This window comes from Porites lutea, chromosome 10 (assembly GCF_958299795.1).
Source record: "Porites lutea chromosome 10, jaPorLute2.1, whole genome shotgun sequence".
Classification (NCBI taxonomy): domain Eukaryota; kingdom Metazoa; phylum Cnidaria; class Anthozoa; order Scleractinia; family Poritidae; genus Porites; species Porites lutea.
Genome location: NC_133210.1, coordinates 14250535 through 14269693, shown reverse-complemented (window position 1 = coordinate 14269693; position 19159 = coordinate 14250535). Strand labels below are relative to the sequence as shown.

Here is a 19159-nt window from a genome sequence, read left to right as displayed (position 1 = left end):
TTAATAAATAACCAATTTCGCATTTGGTTATTTAATAAATAACCAATCTCGCATTTTGGTTATTTAATAAATAACCAATATCGCATTTTGGTTATTTAATAAATAACCAACCTCGCATTTGGTTATTTAGGAATAACCACTTTTTAATTTTTGGTTATTTGCTAAATAACCAAATTTCAGTTTTGGTTATTAGTAAATAACCAATTTTATATTTTGGTTATTTAGAAATAATATAACTGTAATGTGGTTATTTGTAAATAACCAACATTGTTTTGGTTATATACAAATAACCACTCTAAATAATAAAAAAACATTTGGCGCCCCATATTGTGTCATCACCTATTCAAAGTCACCATGAACATACATGATGAAACTTTGCGCCTGGAACTCTTGTGCTCTTCTCCCCCACTTCCCCTCCGTGTTGCAATCCGATCAGCTAAGGGATCTGGTAATGAGACAGACTCAACCAATCACAAACATAAACGATCACAGACATTATTTCCAAAACATCTGTTCCTTCACAACATGGCTGAACTTGAGGATGGCCAAACGCGGTAAAAGTGGTAAAATTTAAACCCATTTTGTTCGAGAGAATCGGTGAAAGAAGAAAGAATTTTTCAGGGAAGTGCAACATTTCCCTCCGAAAATGACAGAGTCTCAAATATTCTGCTGTTGAATTTAGAGGACAAATTTAAGGTAATCAATTGATATATTTACGGCTATATACAAGCTAAGTTAAAATTGTTCTCTGATAAAGCTTATTCCCTGCTTCTTTTTCCCTTTCTTTCTGAGAGTTTTGATTTCTTTAGAATCCCGGCTCGTGTAAGGAGGTTTGTTGTTAGCGGCAAGGTATAGCGAGTAAAAATTCATATTATTCCCCCATTCTCCATGTGCGTACTGAGATAATTTTAGATCTCCCGCAATATTTGAGCATTCAACCTCATATGATTTCGCTCATAATGGACCAGCTTAGGGCTCTAAATAAATCTGTAATTAGCTTTCTTTTGAAAGGAAAAGTAAGCTTATACCTCTTTGTACGCTAGGACAAATAGGTCGGTTTATTTCTTGTATGTCTTTGAAATTCATGAATATTCAACCGAAAAGCTTCTAGCTTACATCTACGTAAACGGAAGTCAGATTTTCTTTGTGGGCTCACGACAGATTTAAAATTGTCCGTGTATGGCCTCTTTTGTTGGAATTGCTGCTATATTTGTTTACATGTTGTTACAATTCAGTCAAGGGGAATCGAGACAGGGTTTAAGGTTAATAATATGCGGAGGAAATGAATTATAACATCTGACGAACATGGATTGAAAATAATTAAAATGTTATATTTAAGTGTCCAATTGTTGTTTTCAATGCTCAATGTTTTGGAATACAATTCTTTTTATTTTTGTTACAGTTCCAAGTATTTGTTTGCCTGAGAGCAAAATTTTAATCACTATTTGACAAGTTTGGTAGAAATGTGTCTGAATTGCTTGTATCCAGACACCCACTATAAGAGCTATTTTGCTACCAAGCATAATGTTAGCCTGGGAATATATCTGTCTCTTGTTTCTCCGTGTCTCTAAGGAAGTTTCAAAGAAGAGACATGTTTGCCTCAATGACAAAAATTCTATACTGATGATGAAATATCTGTCCAGAATCTGGTCAGGAATATAGTAGCTATATTTTGTTTAGCTATTGTTTATAAATAACAGACCGAAGACAAAAGGTCACAAAGATCAAATGTAAATGCAATGAACTTATATGTATTACAAAACAGTCATTGGTCGTTTCTTTAGAATAACTGAGTGGAATAAATTTTTGTAAAAATTTTGCTGCAGCTCGTTAGCAGAACCACTCAAAACTTTACTAAAGTAGACTAGGAGAAACATGAACTCAAACAAATTTACACTTGGAAACGTCCCTAGCCACAGGGGAGAGACAGGTGTATTTTCAGGCAGATGTATTTGCAGGCAAGCATAATGCTTAGAATTGGGAAGGGGATTTTACTGTTTTTGAGACTTGGAGACTGGACTCTTGTCTTTTTTTAGGGTTGTTGGAGGGGGGGGGGGGGCAGCAGATAAAATTTGAAGGGGCATCTCAGCTATTTGTTGGGTAGGCGCTAAAACAAGAGTGTGTAAACCCTTGTTCATGCCATTATATGTCTTTTAATTTAACCAATTTCCTTAGCCTGGTATTGGCACTTATAAAATATAACCTACATTTAAACAAGAACTGATGCTCAACCAAATGAACTAACTTACATTAAAATTCAAACCAGAACTTCTCCCTGGTTCTTGTTACTGAGGGTTATTTCATGTGCAATGCCGGCAACTTCTTTATGAAGTGTGCAAATATGAAGTTTCATCATCCAAGCTGTTCTTTTTCTTTTTATTGTTGTAGAATCCTCAGTCCTATTAATCTAAACAAAGATTCAGACAAGAGTTCCATTGACATCAGTAAATTAAAGAATAATTTAAGATTTCTTGATGGAGGGTGAGGAAAACAAAGAGAAGATTCCTCTTAAAGAAAGAAAGATTAATGATGGCCAGTCATCCAATGCATTAGTAAATGGTGGTAATACAGAAGATGAATGCCAGGGTTCCTTGTTCTCAAAGCGTTACATCATATCCATTTTGGCATTACTAGGATTTTGCAATGTTTATGCTTTACGGGTCAACCTCAGTGTGGCTTTGGTGGCAATGGTAACTAATAGTACAGTTTCAAATTCAGAGGGCAAAAATGTTGAGGTTTGTAACTCCTTTTTATTTTCTGTAAGACGGTTAAAAATAATAATCAGATAGGATCTTGTGCAATCCCATCAGGATCTTGTAAGACATGCTGTTAGGATCCTGCACAATCCTATCAGGATCTTGTAAGAGATATTGTTAGGATCCTGTGTAATGCTATCAGGATCTGGTAAGAGACACTGTTAGGATCCTGTACAATCGTATCAGGATCCTGTAAGAGATACTGTAAGGATCCTGTATAATCCTATCAGGATTCTGTAAGAGACACTGTTGGGATCCTGTACAATCCTATCAGGATTCTGTAAGAGATACTGTCAGGATCCTGTGTAATCCTATCAGGATTCTGTAGGAGATACTGTTAATAGGATCCTGAGTGTACAATTTTTTCAGGATTCTGTAAGAGATATTGTTAGGATCCTGTACAATCCTATCAGGATCTTGTAAGAGATACTAGCTGTTAGGATCCTGTGTAATCCTATCAGAATCCTGTAAGAGATATTGTTAGGGTCCTGTACAATCCTATCAGGATTCTGTAAGAGATACTGTTAGGATCCTGTGCAATTGTATCAGGATCTTGTAAGAGATACTGTTAGGATCCTGTGTAATCCTATCAGAATCCTGTAAGAGATATTGTTAGGGTCCTGTACAATCCTATCAGGATTCTGTAAGAGATACTGTTAGGATCCTGACTGTGTAATCAGGATCTTGTAAGAGATACTGTTAGGATCCTGTGTAATCCTATCAGAATCCTGTAAGAGATATTGTTAGGGTCCTGTACAATCCTTTAAGGATTCTGTAAGAGATGCTGTTAGGATTAAACTGCCACAAGAATTTAGTGCCACACGGTTTGGGAATGGTCTGGCCAGTCACTTCTGACAAATGGAAGGTGCCCTAAGATTTGCCTTTAAGATCTTATATATGCAATTAATTGCTAATGGGAAAATTGGATCAATTTGTCAAGATGTTAGGTTATAATTATTAAATAATTTGATTCTGATTTGTTTGTAGAAGCCTGCAGAATTTAACTGGAGCACTGAAACTCAAGGTGAACTTAAATGTTTTGATTAATTTTGGTGGGCTGTGTTTCTTCTATGGTCTCACTCTGTAAGGCCAGTTCAAGGTTGACGTGGTTCTGCAATAGACCTTATTCATAATACCCACCATCTTTCCACAGCCTGATAAAGACTGATCGGATAAAAGCAATGTCACATGGTTTCTTGGGGGCAAACAAGTGAAAAACTTGCCAATGCAAGAAATCGCAGCCAAGTTTGTTTATTCTAGACAAGCAAAAATGAAGTCAGAACTTTTCATCTTGACAGGGCTTCTGATATTTTGCGGAAAAAAAAGCAAAATTTCGCGGGATTTTCAGGGGCAAATTCGCGGAAAAATCGGCCGATTTCGCGGGATTTTCGCGGGAAAAAAGTCAAAATTCGCGGAAAATCGGCCGATTTCGCAGCATTTTCGTGGGAGAAAAGTCAAAATTCGCGGAAAATCGGCCGATTTCGCAGGATTTTCGCGGGAGAAAAGTCAAGATTCGCAGAAGAATCGGCTGATTTCGCGGGATTTTAGCGGAAAAAAGTCAAATTAAGAAGGATTTTCATGGGCAAATTCTAAGAAAAATCGGCTGATTTCACGGGAAATTTCGGGGGGAAACTTCGCCAAGAAACAATCAGTAAAAAACAGCCGATTTGGCTGGATTTTTTTTGGGGCAAATTTAGCAAATTTTTTGGCAAATTTATTTAAAATCGATCAATTTTGCATCGATATGACCAGCGGTTTTTAACGTTTTTTTAACAGGGATAATCATTTGCTCTTTCAACAACAGTTCGCTCGAGAAATGAGCGAATGCCAAAGCTATTAACATTATGGTTAGTGCCCAGTTTTTCGTAACGTTCATCTGAAAACGCCTGGTAGTTTTGGGACGTTGTTTACTCGTTGCAGTGACGAAGTTTCAAGATAAATTTGGACGTTTGGGGTGAATAAAACAGGTCTAATAGCCAAGATGAGTATTAAATATGTTTTGCCGACATGTATTTGGAAATATTTCTGGCGGATTTCGCGGTATTTCGCGTTTTTTGGGGAATTTCGCGGGATTTCGCGGAAATACCTGAATTTCGCGGGTCCGCGACCGCGCGAAATATCAGAAGCCCTGTCTTGAAGAAGAGTGGCAAATATTATGGGTGGAAGTGTTCATAATTGTTACTTTTTTTTGAATTAGTACAATCAGGTCCACAACATTGCTTTTATCCCATCAATCCTAAAGCGTGTGAGAAGATGACGGACATCGTGAATGAGGTTAATAATTAACCTCATTCATTTACGTATTAATTCAGTGTCGCTTGATCCTTAATATTTTTGTAATTTTCACTTAAGATGGATTTCAAAAAAATAGCATGCCTATTTAAGATGGTGCTTTGATAGCTGATGAGTCATACATCCTTAAGTTAGGAGATTAAATGAGCCATAACCATCAAAACATGGACCATTGTACTTCATATGGGGAAGTACAGCTGAAATTATGGGAAAGAAATTAAACTGGATAATACAAAGGACTTAAAGCTTGCTATATCTCTTCATCTCTCTTTGTAACTGCAGCCATATTGGTGTGCCAAATCAATTAAAAGGGTAATTGCCTTATTGTTGGTGTATCAGGGCTGTCGCTTGAGATTTCAAGTTGCCAAGTAAATCAAACAAGTAGGCGGGGAATCAAACAGCTCTAGGGATTTCTTTGGTTCTATTTTTCTTCTATTTTCCTATGAAAGTAGCAAGGGGCCACTTTCTTTGTAGCCCCAGGGCAAATTCCTGGCTCCTGCCTCTTAATGACAGCCCTGGTGTACCAAAGAAATCCTGTGGGGATTGAACACTTTTTTCATGTATTAAAAAATTCTTAGTTTTATTCCCAGAAATTTGCATACTATGAACTGCTGCTTATAATAAGCCCTGGGCTTAAAAGATGGGGGATGGAGTAGCATCCCGTCAAGGGGGGGAGTAGCAAGACTCCTAGGTGCTTCATGCTAATGAAACCAGGATAAGCTCCAGCCGTTTAGGCCTTTGGCTCTTGTGCGCCTTTACCTTTACCTTTTAAATGGTGGGGCTATATATCCGAAGGAGCTTATCACCAGAATATAAAATGTGCTTCAAGACAAGCTATATAGCATTGCTGTGCAAAAAACATTTCGTGTTTACTGGTTTTTAATTAAGGTTCAAAACATCATAGAGGCCCGTAAGTCCCTAGTCTAAATTTCAACATCAGTCATTTCACCTTTTGAGGAGGAGGCCATGTCGCTGTTGGTATTTCACCATTGTTTTTGAAATTGTCGCTGTTGCAGTTTCAATTCACCTTCATGTCGTTTGTCACCATTTCGTCTGTCAAATTTCGCTGTTTTAAGGCCATGTCACTTGTCAAATTGACCCTTAGACGGCCTCATTATAATAAGACTTATTATAGTCAAATTCATTTATTGTTGTTATTATTATTATTATTATTATTATTATTATTATTAATTTACCTTTGTCTGTGTGCACAATATGTAAACGCTGTTTTTTTCTTTTTCTTTTTTTGACGGAGTCTCTTCCTACTTCTCTGTGTACTGTAATAAGTGTATTTAGATGTCTATTGTTGCTCACTTGTACTGTACTTATCATGTAAGTTTGTATTTTTTTCTTTAAAGTCAAATTCATTTAAAGATAATCGGATGTGTTGCTTTGTTTACAGGGGAGTGGGGCCATAACTGGGAGGGCTAAGTAGGGGAGCTTATAAGCAGCAGTTTAAAGTACCTCCTGGCCACCTGATTGTAGCTGTCTATCAGTGTAGCAAAGTAGCATAAATACACGATAATTCTTTGTCCTACAGGAGTTGTTTTAAGCTCCTTCTTTTACGGCTACATCATAACCCAGCTTCCAGGCGGTGTATTAGCTCTCAAGTTTGGTGGTAAAAATTTGTTTGGTCTTGGCATTCTGTCTACTGCTGTTTTGACACTTCTCACACCAGTTGCTGCACGAGCTAGTGTTGGATTGCTGGTGACATTGAGAATTCTCATTGGTTTATGTGAGGTTAGTATTCAAAGTGGCTGAGCAACTTTTTCTGGTATGTTCTGACAGTACTTCTGCACTTTCAAGTGATGGATCAGTACTACTGTAGTGATGTTTTTTTCGGCTCATCTCCGGTGTAATATAATTCATTACCCACAGTCAAGGTAAAACAAAGAAAACAAACCATCCTTAACAATGACCCTAACCCTGACAATAGTCCATAAAACGAAGAAAGCGAATAAATTATATTACACGGGGATGACCTGTTTTTTTCATGAACTGGTTAACCGTTTGGTTAACATTAGTTATTGTCATTTATAGTGACTCTGTAATCTGTTCAAAACACCCTTAATTTTCTCTTTCAGTACTTATACATGTAGCTCAAAGGCAAGTTCAGTGAAGTCCATTTATTATTAGCAAAATTGAAATAAGCATGTTAAGATCTAATCTTTCATGAGGTCTAAACAAATCTGCAAGGTGGTTCACGGCCACTTTAAATTTTTAAGAAAGTAAAGACTGGTGATTCAGAACCTTGAATTTCAGAGGACTATGTATAAAGCCTTGTACATACACACGCAAACTCTGGTTTTACTTTTACACGCTTTCACAAGTAGAAATTATAAAGCATTAGAAGTGAAGAAGTAAAATAAAAGGAGTTCATTTCTCATGATTCACAAGAAGCAATTACAGTAAGAATGAGCTATAACATAGGGTGCAATACGTCTTTACAATTATGGTCCTGTGTTCTTTTTGTTAAACAGGGTGTTGTTTTTCCTGCAAATCATGCAGTATGGACAAAGTGGGCACCTCCTCTGGAGAGAACCAAACTCACTACAATTTCTGCATCAGGTTTGAGCACAAAATAATCTTTCTCTGCGCAAGGACATATTTTACCTTTGAAAGTAGACTAGACATCTGGTAGAGAATAGTTCCTACTACTATTACTTTGTGGTTTTATAGCTTGTGAACGGGCACCAGGTGTACTGCAAAAGAAATGTACATTACTAGGGTGTGAAGTGAAGGATGTGGAAACTGGTGCATCTAACTTTCCTGTCATTCCCCTCCCGTTTTTTTCCCTTCCCTTCTGTTTGTCCATGTACACATTGTAGGCACCTTTTCTTCACGTCATAGCTTTCTATATAGCCTGTTTACAGATTACATTGGTTCATCGCATGCAACGATGCTCGATAGTGAGTGCGCACGCGCGCGAGAAAAAACGATTGGTAACCAGGGTATATTCACATGGAACAGTTTCTATTTATATTGAACTGATGAACTATGTTGATTATTAACTTTCATCATGATCAGTGGTTTCATTATAATATACACAGAGGGCAGTGTGATAATACAATGTGAGAACTTAGGGTTGCAGTAAAAGTTTTTCCTGCTTAGAGAGGAAAGAGAAAGAACGTTTTAAACCTTTTAAAACCTTTTAAAAATATCTCAACAGGGGCTCATATCGGCACCGTGATTGCCATGCCGTTGTCAGGTGTCTTAGCAGAACGTCTAGGATGGCCATCCGTCTTTTATGTATTTGGTAAGTTATAGAATACCCAAGTGTAGCCTTCGTAACAGGCATTTTTAAAGTAAGTGAGAAGTCAAGAGATATGGTAGTTGTAATTTGTTGTAACAAGGGACCTTTAGATTCTAGGACAGAGCGACTACGGTAGGTGATTTGACTCGTGAAGTTTTTTTTCGCGTATTCTCAAATTATAGACACCAAAAAATTAGCACTGTTATCTTAACTAAAGGAGCTTAAGTCATCTCCCGGCCGCAAAATAATAAAACCTCTAACTTGCTTCTTTTTTCACGACTTTGTTGCTAAAACTCGAGGTAGAATGACGACGTCAATCATGTTTTCCCGCCAAAATGACGCTGGTTCACGCGTACTGGTCTCAGAATCTAAAGGTTTCTAAAAGGACAGAGAGGGAATCTAAGGGCGTTGGCCGGGATCTCTTGTTGTAATAGTAATTTGTTTACCCACAAAGCACGAAGGAGATCTTAACAACTCGATTAAATAGGTTTGCGCATTCCAGATCGAATGGAATTTGGAAATGTTGCTTTTTGAACTGGAGTACCCGGCCAAAACCGCTCTCAAAATGGACCCCATTTTGAGAAGAAGGCATGATATAAAAACTCTTAATTTCTTTAACCCACAGGCTCTGCAGGCGTGGTGTGGGCGTTTTTCTGGTTTTTGATCGTTAGAAATTCGCCATCTGAAGATCCAAACCTCTCCGAGGAGGAAAGAAATTACATTCAAGCTGCTCTTGCAAAGGATGTCCAAAAGCAGGTATATGAGATTCTTTTGTCATCATGGTAGGTTTTGTCTTTTTATTCCACATATGTTACTCATTGAATCGACTCCAAGATTTTCACTGAAAGAAGTGCCATTTTGAGCCCTGAAGCTAAGTTCTGATAGACTGTAGCCAGCGAGCAAGCTCCTCATTTGCCCAGGCAAAGCCAGCCGCGCGAGAACGTGTGCTGTTCGCGTGTGCGTGACTTTTCATGATATACCCCAAGTCGAGAGCTTGAACGTAGGAAAGACAGACTACGACCAGTCCCTCATTTTCCTTAGGGATAGTAGAGCGAACGAAATATGCAAGCTCGAGTAGACGCCAGACGCGGAGGAAGAAAAGAGATTTTTTTCTCTCCTCCCTCTGCGTGCGACCTTCCGCGTGACCGGTCACGATTTTCACGCGCGCTGGGGTAAAATTTTCGGTTCGCTCGTTCTACTATCCCTTGTGAAAATGAGACGAACTCAGGCCGAACAGTCAAAGCGTAGCGTAAAACCTTGAAAACTAGTATTACTTTGAACTCCGTTCTCGAGAAGGGGTTACTGCACAAAGTTTTTACAAGGAGGCTCCGTCCTGGGCCGAGTTTTCAAAGCTGGGTTAAGATAACCCAGGGTTAGTGCGAGATTTGAATTCAGATTTGAAACCTTAAAAAGCATTTCAGTTTCAATTCTTTTTGTCTACAAGTTGATGATTGGAAGCTCTAAAAATTACAGAGAAAATAATCCGAGAAAAAGCTTTTGAACATAAGGAAAAGAAACCTGGGTTAAATTTAACCCCGGGTTAAGCACTAATCGGCCTTCGAACAACTGGGCCCTGGGGACAAACGTGCTCCCTTTCGTAAACCTTCCATTGAAAAATAGTATCCGTTTCTCGTATCTACTTTAAAAAACAACAACAACAACGATACTTGCTCCATCCTTTTTATTATGTTCTCCCTGTAACGGGAGAACATGATAAATTGATAAGTAGGGGGATCAATTTGACCAACAATAAACGACTGTTTAACTGTTAAGCTTTGACAATAGACGCATAGAGACGCACCGATGACATTACGAGTCTTCATAGCCAATAACATCAGGGCTTACCTGACGCACGACCAATAACATTGCGACTTAATTGACCAATCAGGTCAATAACCAGAGTATAATACCATCAACTGACGTGATACAACTCACTTTGACTCTAAAGTTGAATACCGCACAGGTTGTCGAAACGTCAGTCACTGTCAACAATAACAGTCCTACGCTCACGCGGACGATCATGTTTCACCTACTTATGAAATGACTCGTGGGTTCACACCTTTCACAATGATAAATTAAATTGATACAACCGTAAGGTGCCTCTGATTGAAATATTTCCATTTAAGGTGTTTTAAAAGGCCTAACAGCAGCTTTTTCCCCTCCCCTTAATTTTTTTTTACACCTGAAGTCAGAAAATTGCGCCCCTTTCGGGTGGGGGCTCCCCTTATTGACCGTTATATATGATGGATAGCAGACGCCTGAATTTGTGTGTTTATATCTCCTTGACTAGGAGGACCTTAAGATACCATGGAAAAACATTTTCACCTCCTTACCCGTCCTAGCGATCGTTGTTGCTCATTTTAGTGAGAACTGGGGATTCTACACGCTGCTGACAGAGTTGCCAAGTTTTTTAAAAAACAGTCTTCATTTCGACCTAAGCAAGGTATGCCTAATTCTGGTGCTTTATGCTGTCAGCACTTTGCTAATAATGTAACGATGCTGTCTCGTTAAACATGTACAATAGCAAGCGCTTCAAAAATTATACATTATTCTTATTGCAAATTAGACGTCATCTGCTTAAAGTCAATTTTTTTTGTTGGAAACATTAATTCTGTTTCAAACTCTTCTTCATTTCAAATTCATTGCTTCCATGGAACTAAGGTATAAACAAGTGGGACCATTATACGTTTCTGGGAAACTGCCTACCTATCCCTCCCCTGACCCAACATTTTGCCCTAAGGGAAAAGTAAGAGTTAATGTTGGCTTATGGGAGGGTGATTCAAGAAGTGTTAGGTCCTGTCTCATGACGAAAAGTTACCCAGGGAAGAAGGGTCACCCTGCCAGCCGAGTCAAACTCAGCGAGCGTTCATATGGGTAAAACGTTGACCCCTTTGTCCGAGCCACCAGCGCTCGCTAAGCTTTGATTGGTTACAAGAGCGCTCGCGCATGCTCTGATTGTCTCGCCTTGAGCAAGTTGACCCGGCGCCTCCTGATTGTAACCTGCGATCAGGCGGTCCTTCTTTTCGTGCTTCCCCGAAAAAAAAAAGATAGAGAGAACGCCTAATCGCAGGTTATCGTGATTATGACCGATGTTCGTGTAAACCGCTGAGAAATAGAGAAAAAGAGAGGAGAAGCGTGACTTAAAAAAATTTCAAATTTGTAAAATTATGGGATTCGTTGGCATCTTCTTATTGGTTCTCTCCTTTGCTTCGAGAGGTTTTCTACCCCGGTTTTACCCTCTCCTCGAAATCCAACATTTCAAAATTCCAATTCGACCAGGAATCAGGTAAACGAAGAACCACTTTGTGGATGTGCTACCTCCAAATTATTATTATTATTATTATTATTATTTATTTATAAACGTTTTTAATATGATCCCGGCCTATTTTAGAAGGAATTATATGGTGTCATCAGAGCAGAACGGTGCTTATATCTCCCTAGCGATTTGCACCAACCGGCTCGTTTTTAACAAGTGAACATTTTTTGTCTTGTTCTCTCTAGACTGTTCACAGTCCTCTATTTTTCCGTAAGATCGTCGAGATCGGGCGCTATGTGTTACGGGTTGCCATCTTGCATGAGTGTCAACACTACTTAGGGGGCGGGTCCCCGACGCCCGCCCCCTCGGTACATTTGAAAATCAAGATAGCCGTGACGGTAAGACGCGGTATATCTAAACGATCTCACGAACAAATAGGGGACTGTGAACAGTCTATGTTCTCTCTAGATGTGCCAACCTATCCCATAATTTTACAAATTTAGTTTTCGTGACGTCACCACTTAGCTCCTCTGTGCCCATTACGTTTCAGGCTGGGTTTGTGTCCGCCCTTCCTTATTTGGTTATGGCAATTACAATTCAAGCATCGGGACAAATAGCCGATTGCGTACGAAGAAAACGAATTTTGTCAACAACTTCAGTGCGGAAATTGTTCAATTCCTTTGGTAAGTGTCCCGGTTGGTGAAGATTGCCCGGGGCCGGGGGGGCAAATGAGCCCAAGGAAGCCAATAACGCTTCTGAATAGGACCACCTTTAAAAATATATTACCTAATTTATACTACTACATGAGAAATTTCTGCAATTTGATTGGCTTAGAGTGGTGGTATTTCATCTTAATTTGAAATACCTACATGTGAAAATTACAAACCTTCTAAGGGTAGTAGTATAAACAATTAGTAGCATGATTTGTACGTGATATTTGGCATAAATACCACTCGTGATATTTCAAAATTGTCTCAAATTTCACTGGCCTAACGGCTCGTGAAATTACGTTTAACAATTTTGAAATATCACTACAAATCATGCTATTACCTATACTAATATAGAAAATACTAGCATTGGCTAGACAATTTAACTAAGCACGTACAATTTCTTTACAACATAGAAAATAATCATTAAATAGGATAAAATAGACAAGGCTGAACTTACAAGTGCAAAAACGAAAAAGAAAAAGTGGGGAAAATAATGCAAGAACATACGAGAAAAAAGAGTGAAAAAAGCGAAAAAAAAATAAACACAAGAATCAAAGAATTAGTTGAGAGAATTTGTTTGAAGATCTTAGCATTTTCCCTCAGGTGATTATTTTATTACTTCTCACAACCCGGCTTTTCTCTTTATTATGTGTTGATAGTGTTGTGAGAAAACTTATATTGGTCAGTAATGGTCATTCTTGGGTCTCAGAGAATTAAAGAATATTATGGTAGTTTTTGGACATCCGAGGCGACGGCCTATTCTCCATTTCAGAAACTGTAACTGAAGAATGAGTACAAGCTTTTGATGGAACGTTTTCTGGGATCGTTTGGGGGGACAAGCGTGAGTTATGATTGGTCGATGGTATTTATGGCAACCTTTAACCAATCGTAAGTAACGCTTGCCACCCAAACAATCCCAGAAACCATTGCGCGGAAAGCTTGTACCCATTCCCCTGATAGCATAAATCCTCTACTAAGCCCCCCTCTAATAACCTCCCCCCTCCTTTTCAGGGGAAGAAAGTTAATAAGCCCCCCTCTGTCTTTTTTTCCCTGTTCCCCTCCCCCATACAATTCTTCACTAATAAATTTTGGACTGTATAAATTAATCAGGACTGTAAACCTTCGTGTGGACTGATCCGGTTTGGTTTATTCGCCAACTGGAAGTTCGGATTTGGTTTTGATTGTCGGCTGCATGACCTCCAGCTTCTTGTACTTAGGCTTTTCCACTTTGTATTCTAGTTCTATATGGAAAACTGGTACCATTGTCTTTGCTAAATTGAATAGGTCTTTTTTGGAGTGGGGATTGCTTTTCTTTTGGTTTAATGCACTCAGTTGAAAATCTGTGTTATTATTCTGTTGTTTGTAGCTTTCTTTTGCCAAGGTGCCTGCATTATTGTTGCCGGCTACACTACTAATTGGCTTGTGGCTGTTGTGTGTCTTACACTTGCTGTGGGTGGAGGAGGTTTTGCCTTTAGCGGATTCTTTGTAAATCATCTGGACATCGCTCCTCCTTTTGCTGGTATTCTGATGGGAATCTCCAATGCTGTGGCTACACTGCCAGGAATCATTAGTCCATTGTTAACTGGAGTTATCGTTCAACATCAGGTATGTGATCGTTCGTTATTCGCCGCTTTAGAAACGAGAAAGAAACTAGACCGGCTTAATTTTCACAAAGACTTCTGGGAGGTTACTGGGACGCGCCGGTCAGCTATTGGCCAATTTTTGCCCCTGTCTCCAGAAACAGTCCCAGAAGTCTTAGCAAAAGTTAATTGGGTCCAGTTTCCCTCTCGGTTCTAAAGTGGCGTATTGCACATTGGTGCAGTAAACTCTACAATTAATCCATTTCATCAACACAAACACCATTACTAGAATTGAAGATGCTATATCGCGGCTGTCTAGTTTTAGTTAACGTTTCCAATTATGCTCTGTTATTCGCTATAGAGCTTTACGTTAGCGAAGAAATGAATAAATGAATGAATGAATGAAAGCACTTATTTGAGTGTCAAGGTATTTAGCACGAAAGTACTAACTGGGGACACTACTTTTACTTCTCCAACTGGAGACGGGACCGCCATTTTACTTGATGATGCGAGTCGTGCGAAGGTCTAGCCGCGTGTAGTGCAAAGGGGGTACCTTCATTTCTCAGTTATTTTAAGACCCTGAGTATCGGTCCGGCTTCGGGAATCGAATCCGCGACCTCCCGCTCTGCAGTCAAACAAACAAACGAACGAATGAATTGGCTTTATTTATTCACGGTAGTAATTTCAATATACAAAATTATTTTTTATATTAGCCGTGTGAACAGTTCTACGACCTACCTTATTATAGGAAATTAACGCTCCATGAAATTAAGGTATTGGAAATTAACGCGACTTAAATTAACGCGAATTTAATGGAAAACGACTTTCGAATAAAGAAAATTAACGCGAAAGAGGAGACAGAATTTCATAAAAAGGAAATTAACGCGATTATCTTGGCCGAAATCAAAGGAGAAGATATTGACATCACATCTGACAGCGACAACGATGAAAATGAACTCGAAATAATGTAAACCTTCGCCTTAGCTTTTGTGAAAGATGAAAAATAAAGGGTGAATGGAAAGAAAGAAAGCTTGTAGTTAATGTTTTTTAGGTGTCAAGAATGTCTGGACAGGTTCCAAAATTGGGGTGAAAATACTGGAAATTAAGAGCGCGGAAATTAGCGCTGCACTTAATTAACGTCGCGGAAATTAACGCTCAACAAAATTAACGCGACTTAAATTAACGCGAATTTTAACGATTCGCGTCAATTTCATGGAGCGTTAATTTCCTATAATAAGGTAATACTAACTGAATATTCGCGTTATTATTATTATTATTATTATTATTAAAACTAAAACTAGTACTACAAGTACTACAAGTACTAAAAGTAGACGGTATATTAATTATTTATTTAAAAATAATGGCAAGAAAACACCTAATGCAATTAATTATCTCAAGTATGCTTTGGTCTCTCAAGTATGCTTAGAACCGATTTAATGTCTCTAAGTCTCTGACATGATTAGGAAGTTCATTCCATGCAATTGCCCAACGATAAGCAAAAGTTCTTTTTATGAGTTTGTCTTAGGTTTGGGCAACTGCATGTCGAACGTACTACCTCTGAGGTTGTCGTTATGTTCCGAAAAAGCTCAGTTAAGTACTCAGGTACAGCCGCATGATAAACCTTATACTTAACAATTATTCCTCGAGCCCGAATGGGCTCTGAGTCAATAGCCCATTCGGCCTTCGGCCTCATGCGCTATTGACTCAGAGGCCATGAGGGCGAGAGAAATAATTGTTTTATCAAAATCCAACTAGTTGGTCAAAAATATCGAGACAAAACCAATTTAGCTAGCAAAACGCGATTCACCCGCCATTGTTTTGGCTTTCAAAGCCGGCGCTTTTCGCTACTAGCGGGCTATAAAGTATAGCCTAGTAGCAGCTCAACCAATCAGAACGCAGCATCGATAATAGACCCCGAGTAGTTGGATTTGACTAAATTATGACATTTATTTGTATTTTCCACTTATCACGCAGTGTTGGCCGACATAGCTCTTTTAGAATATCACACAATCTTAATAGTTGATGGCCAAATCACAGCTTTGTCTCCAAAGCATGGGAGGCGTTTTCCTAGAATGTCACAGTAATCTCTCATATCAAACTTTTAAAACAGTGTTTCACAATAATTTTAAAAAACCCTTGTCTGTGGCAACCGCTATGCCTATAACAACTCAGTGGTGCCTCTAAACAAAGCTTCCATGTTTTAATACCTTCCTATGGTGCTACAATCGTGAACAAAACTGTTGAGAAAATTGTCTATTTGGGGAGCATTTTTCTAAACATCATAGCTGTACCGGTTCTTCCCTCCCCCCCCCCCCCTTCCCCTGAAAGCAATGTTGTTGGGTATTCAAAAGAAAGCCTGATCCCTAGAGGTTTGTAGGAAGCAACACTGAACTGGGGGAAGGGGATTTCTTTCCGCAAAGCTGTCGTTTTGGAAATAGTTTTGTAGCGTAGGGAAGTGGACTTGATCGGGAAAACTTTCTCAAGTAGTTTTGTCCGGAATTGTAGGCTAGTTTTTCAAAGTAAACTTAAGTTTCTTTTTTCACAGTATGCTTCAGAATGGAGGATAGTGTTTTACATCGCTGGAATGATCTACATTTTTGGAGCAATAGTCTACTGCTTCCTTTCAAGTGGTGAGAAACAGTCGTGGGCTGAAGTAGAATACTCTTCACTGCTAGATGAAACAGATGAAGATGGTCAAGAGGAGGTGATTATGGAAAGATAGTTACTGTGTGTTATTAGGGACCTTAAAAAACTACGACGACAACGACAACGCAAAAAAAAAAAAATGGTTTATGAGCAGAACAACAGCTCTGCACGCCTTTTAGTACATTTCTTTGACGTCCACAGCACGACTGCGACGTGAAGCCTCCCAATGCGACGTTTCATGGAGGACATGGACATACGACGACAAATTTTCCTTTCTCTATTTGAACATGGATAAAGCCCTTAAGAATTCAACTCCCGGAAAAGTCGCCTACATTTGACAAATTGAGCGGTTCCAAATAGACGCGATAAAGTTTGAAAGGACAAAAATTCATTTTTTTACTGATGTTTTCACTGCTGCCGTCTCGTAGTTGCTTAAGGTCCCTGTTAAAAACCCGGAGGGGTACTCAAAAATGTTTTATACGAGGAGGCTCCGCCCCGAGGTCCAACCCCTTACCCTTTCAAATACCATTTTAAACAATTATTGGATGAGGTTTTTGTGATATCCGGAATAATCGAGGTCGAGGTAAGAGTTATCAGCCGAGCTGAAGGCCGAGGCTGATAACACTTACCGAGACCTTGATTATTTAGGGTGTCAAAAAAACCGAATAAAATAATTGTTTTATTACACATTGTTTTGAAGAAAATAACGACAAACACACCTTCGCAAGCAATCTGAATTGATATTGTTATTGGAAATCATGCACTGCGCGCGCATCCTAGAGATTAGTCAGTTATCTGCTAACAGATAACTAACTTAGCTGTAGGTTGCGCTGATTTCCAAAATTAGCTGTAGGCTCTCAGCCAATGACAAGACAGGTAGTGAGTACAATGTATAATAATTGGCAGAAAAGGTACCCCTTTCGTATACCTTCTATTGACAAATGTAGAGTAGAACTCTGCGTCCCATTTAACTGCTTTAAACGCACTGTTTTAAAAGTATGAATAAACCACAAAAACAGAACGTTTTCTCGACTTTTTTCGCAGCCATGAAATGCATCTGTTAGCCCTTTTGGGCCTTTTTACTGACCGAAATGACAGATCTCCTTACCCTTTCATATACTTTTACTAGTGAAATCACTTCCTGGAGCCTCCCCGTACAGGCTACTTATAGGGTGTACCCCCCGGGCATTAAAAGCGGTTTTCAATCGAGCTAATCACCATCGAAAAGGAGGTTCGAATGTCGTGTACTATCTGGACAAAATACTATGCGGACCCCATTTTGACGTCTGAACATACTCACGGCAACATGGAGTCTATTCGTTTTATCAGAAACTCATAGTTTCTGGTTTTATACAATACACAGAAAAGTATAAACGACGTACTTACCTCGTACCGCATTTTCAAGTCATCAAGAACTCCTTTTTGAGCCGGTTTCTACGTTACTCAGGAAATGTAATGGGCCAATCATAGCTCGAGCATTAGCGCGGGAAAATGCGAGCGAACAAGTCACGGCTGGTTGTCTCCTTATTGGGTGAGAAAAATGCGCAAGAAGTTTTAGCCAATCACGGACCAAACTGTTAGAAACCAAAGCCGTCTCAAAATTACTGACGATGCTCGACTAAAAACCGCCATAGTCATAAAATGAGTTTTGGAAGTTCCTTGAAGGAACCCAACATGGACTTGTATTTGGTTACATCAAATAATTCAAAATGCAGTATTTTTATTTTTCTGTAACTTATTTTATCTTCATGCACACTGAACAGAACAGTGGCTTTGACACGTTTTAAGTAAATATTTTGAATTAACGCACACAAGATCGTTCATTGTAAGCTAAATTATGGAAGAAAGTTACTTTTTATTTAATTTTTACTTATAGGCTAAAGGTATTATTGTAAGTATTTGAAGACTTAATTACGTGATCTGCGAAACAGTAATGAAATAAAAGATCTAGCCATTGAATAAAATGTTTCCAAACTAAGTACCCTTATAAGGGGTTTAAACTTGTCACCACCGAGTTACTACACAAAAATTATATCTATTATAATAAATCTTTGTTGTTAGTAAAAACGATTTGAAACTAAAACTTTAAATTATACATTGCTATCTATTAATTTCTCGTGCCAGTGTATTCAATGAAATATTAACTAAGAAAGCGTTTTCGAAGAAGAATCTATTTATGGTTACAATGGAATAAAATATAAAATACCCCGTCTATTTTCATGTTTGGAAAAAAAGCAACTTAAATGAGGCTCTTTGTGTTAAGAGTCATTTTGTAATTTTTATTTTACTTTACGCCAAGACTAAAAAATACGTGGCGCATGACAAAATCGAACTAAAATAAAACTTTCACTGGTAAAAAGTAAGAAGAAAGTATTACCGAAACAGGTAGACAGCGAATTCAAAGATACGCGTGACAGTTGATTTTGGCGGCAGACGTTAACGACTCGAGTCATGTGGCTTTGTTTGTCAATCCAAAAAGGTGAACTCACGTGGTCACATTGTTTTCTCATTGTTAGCTTCGTTGTTCGCGCATTAGAGTGTATATAGCGCTAGAAGGCTGCAACCGAAAGAACTTTCATCGATTGACTTCATCGCGAACGAAAATTTTTCCATTTTGATTGACAGAGAACACCATTTTTCGACTTGGCTTATCTTTGGCCTACCAA

The 19159-nt window shown here is 38.7% G+C and overlaps 1 protein-coding gene across 1 annotated transcript; it reads left to right on the top strand.

The window, feature by feature from the left end:
- The first annotated feature begins 513 nt into the window (after positions 1-513).
- On the top strand, positions 514-17233 carry LOC140950356 (vesicular glutamate transporter 3-like). Its single transcript, XM_073399564.1, has 11 exons — positions 514-696; positions 2389-2735; positions 3744-3780; positions 6589-6788; positions 7529-7616; positions 8218-8304; positions 8927-9057; positions 10592-10744; positions 12108-12240; positions 13634-13872; positions 16393-17233. Exons 2-11 carry the CDS (start codon positions 2475-2477, stop codon positions 16567-16569), a joined length of 1506 nt encoding a protein of 501 aa, XP_073255665.1. The 5' UTR covers positions 514-696; positions 2389-2474; the 3' UTR covers positions 16570-17233.
- The last annotated feature ends 1926 nt before the right edge of the window (positions 17234-19159 follow it).

Bases quoted from the DNA above. Each gene is read 5' to 3' on its own strand.
- LOC140950356 (XM_073399564.1), top strand. From the start codon at position 2,475: ATGGAGGGTGAGGAAAACAAAGAGAAGATTCCTCTTAAAGAAAGAAAG. The intron at 7,617-8,217 runs GTTTGAGCACAA...ATATCTCAACAG, and splicing joins CACTACAATTTCTGCATCAG to GGGCTCATATCGGCACCGTG. The intron at 8,305-8,926 runs GTAAGTTATAGA...TTTAACCCACAG, and splicing joins ATCCGTCTTTTATGTATTTG to GCTCTGCAGGCGTGGTGTGG.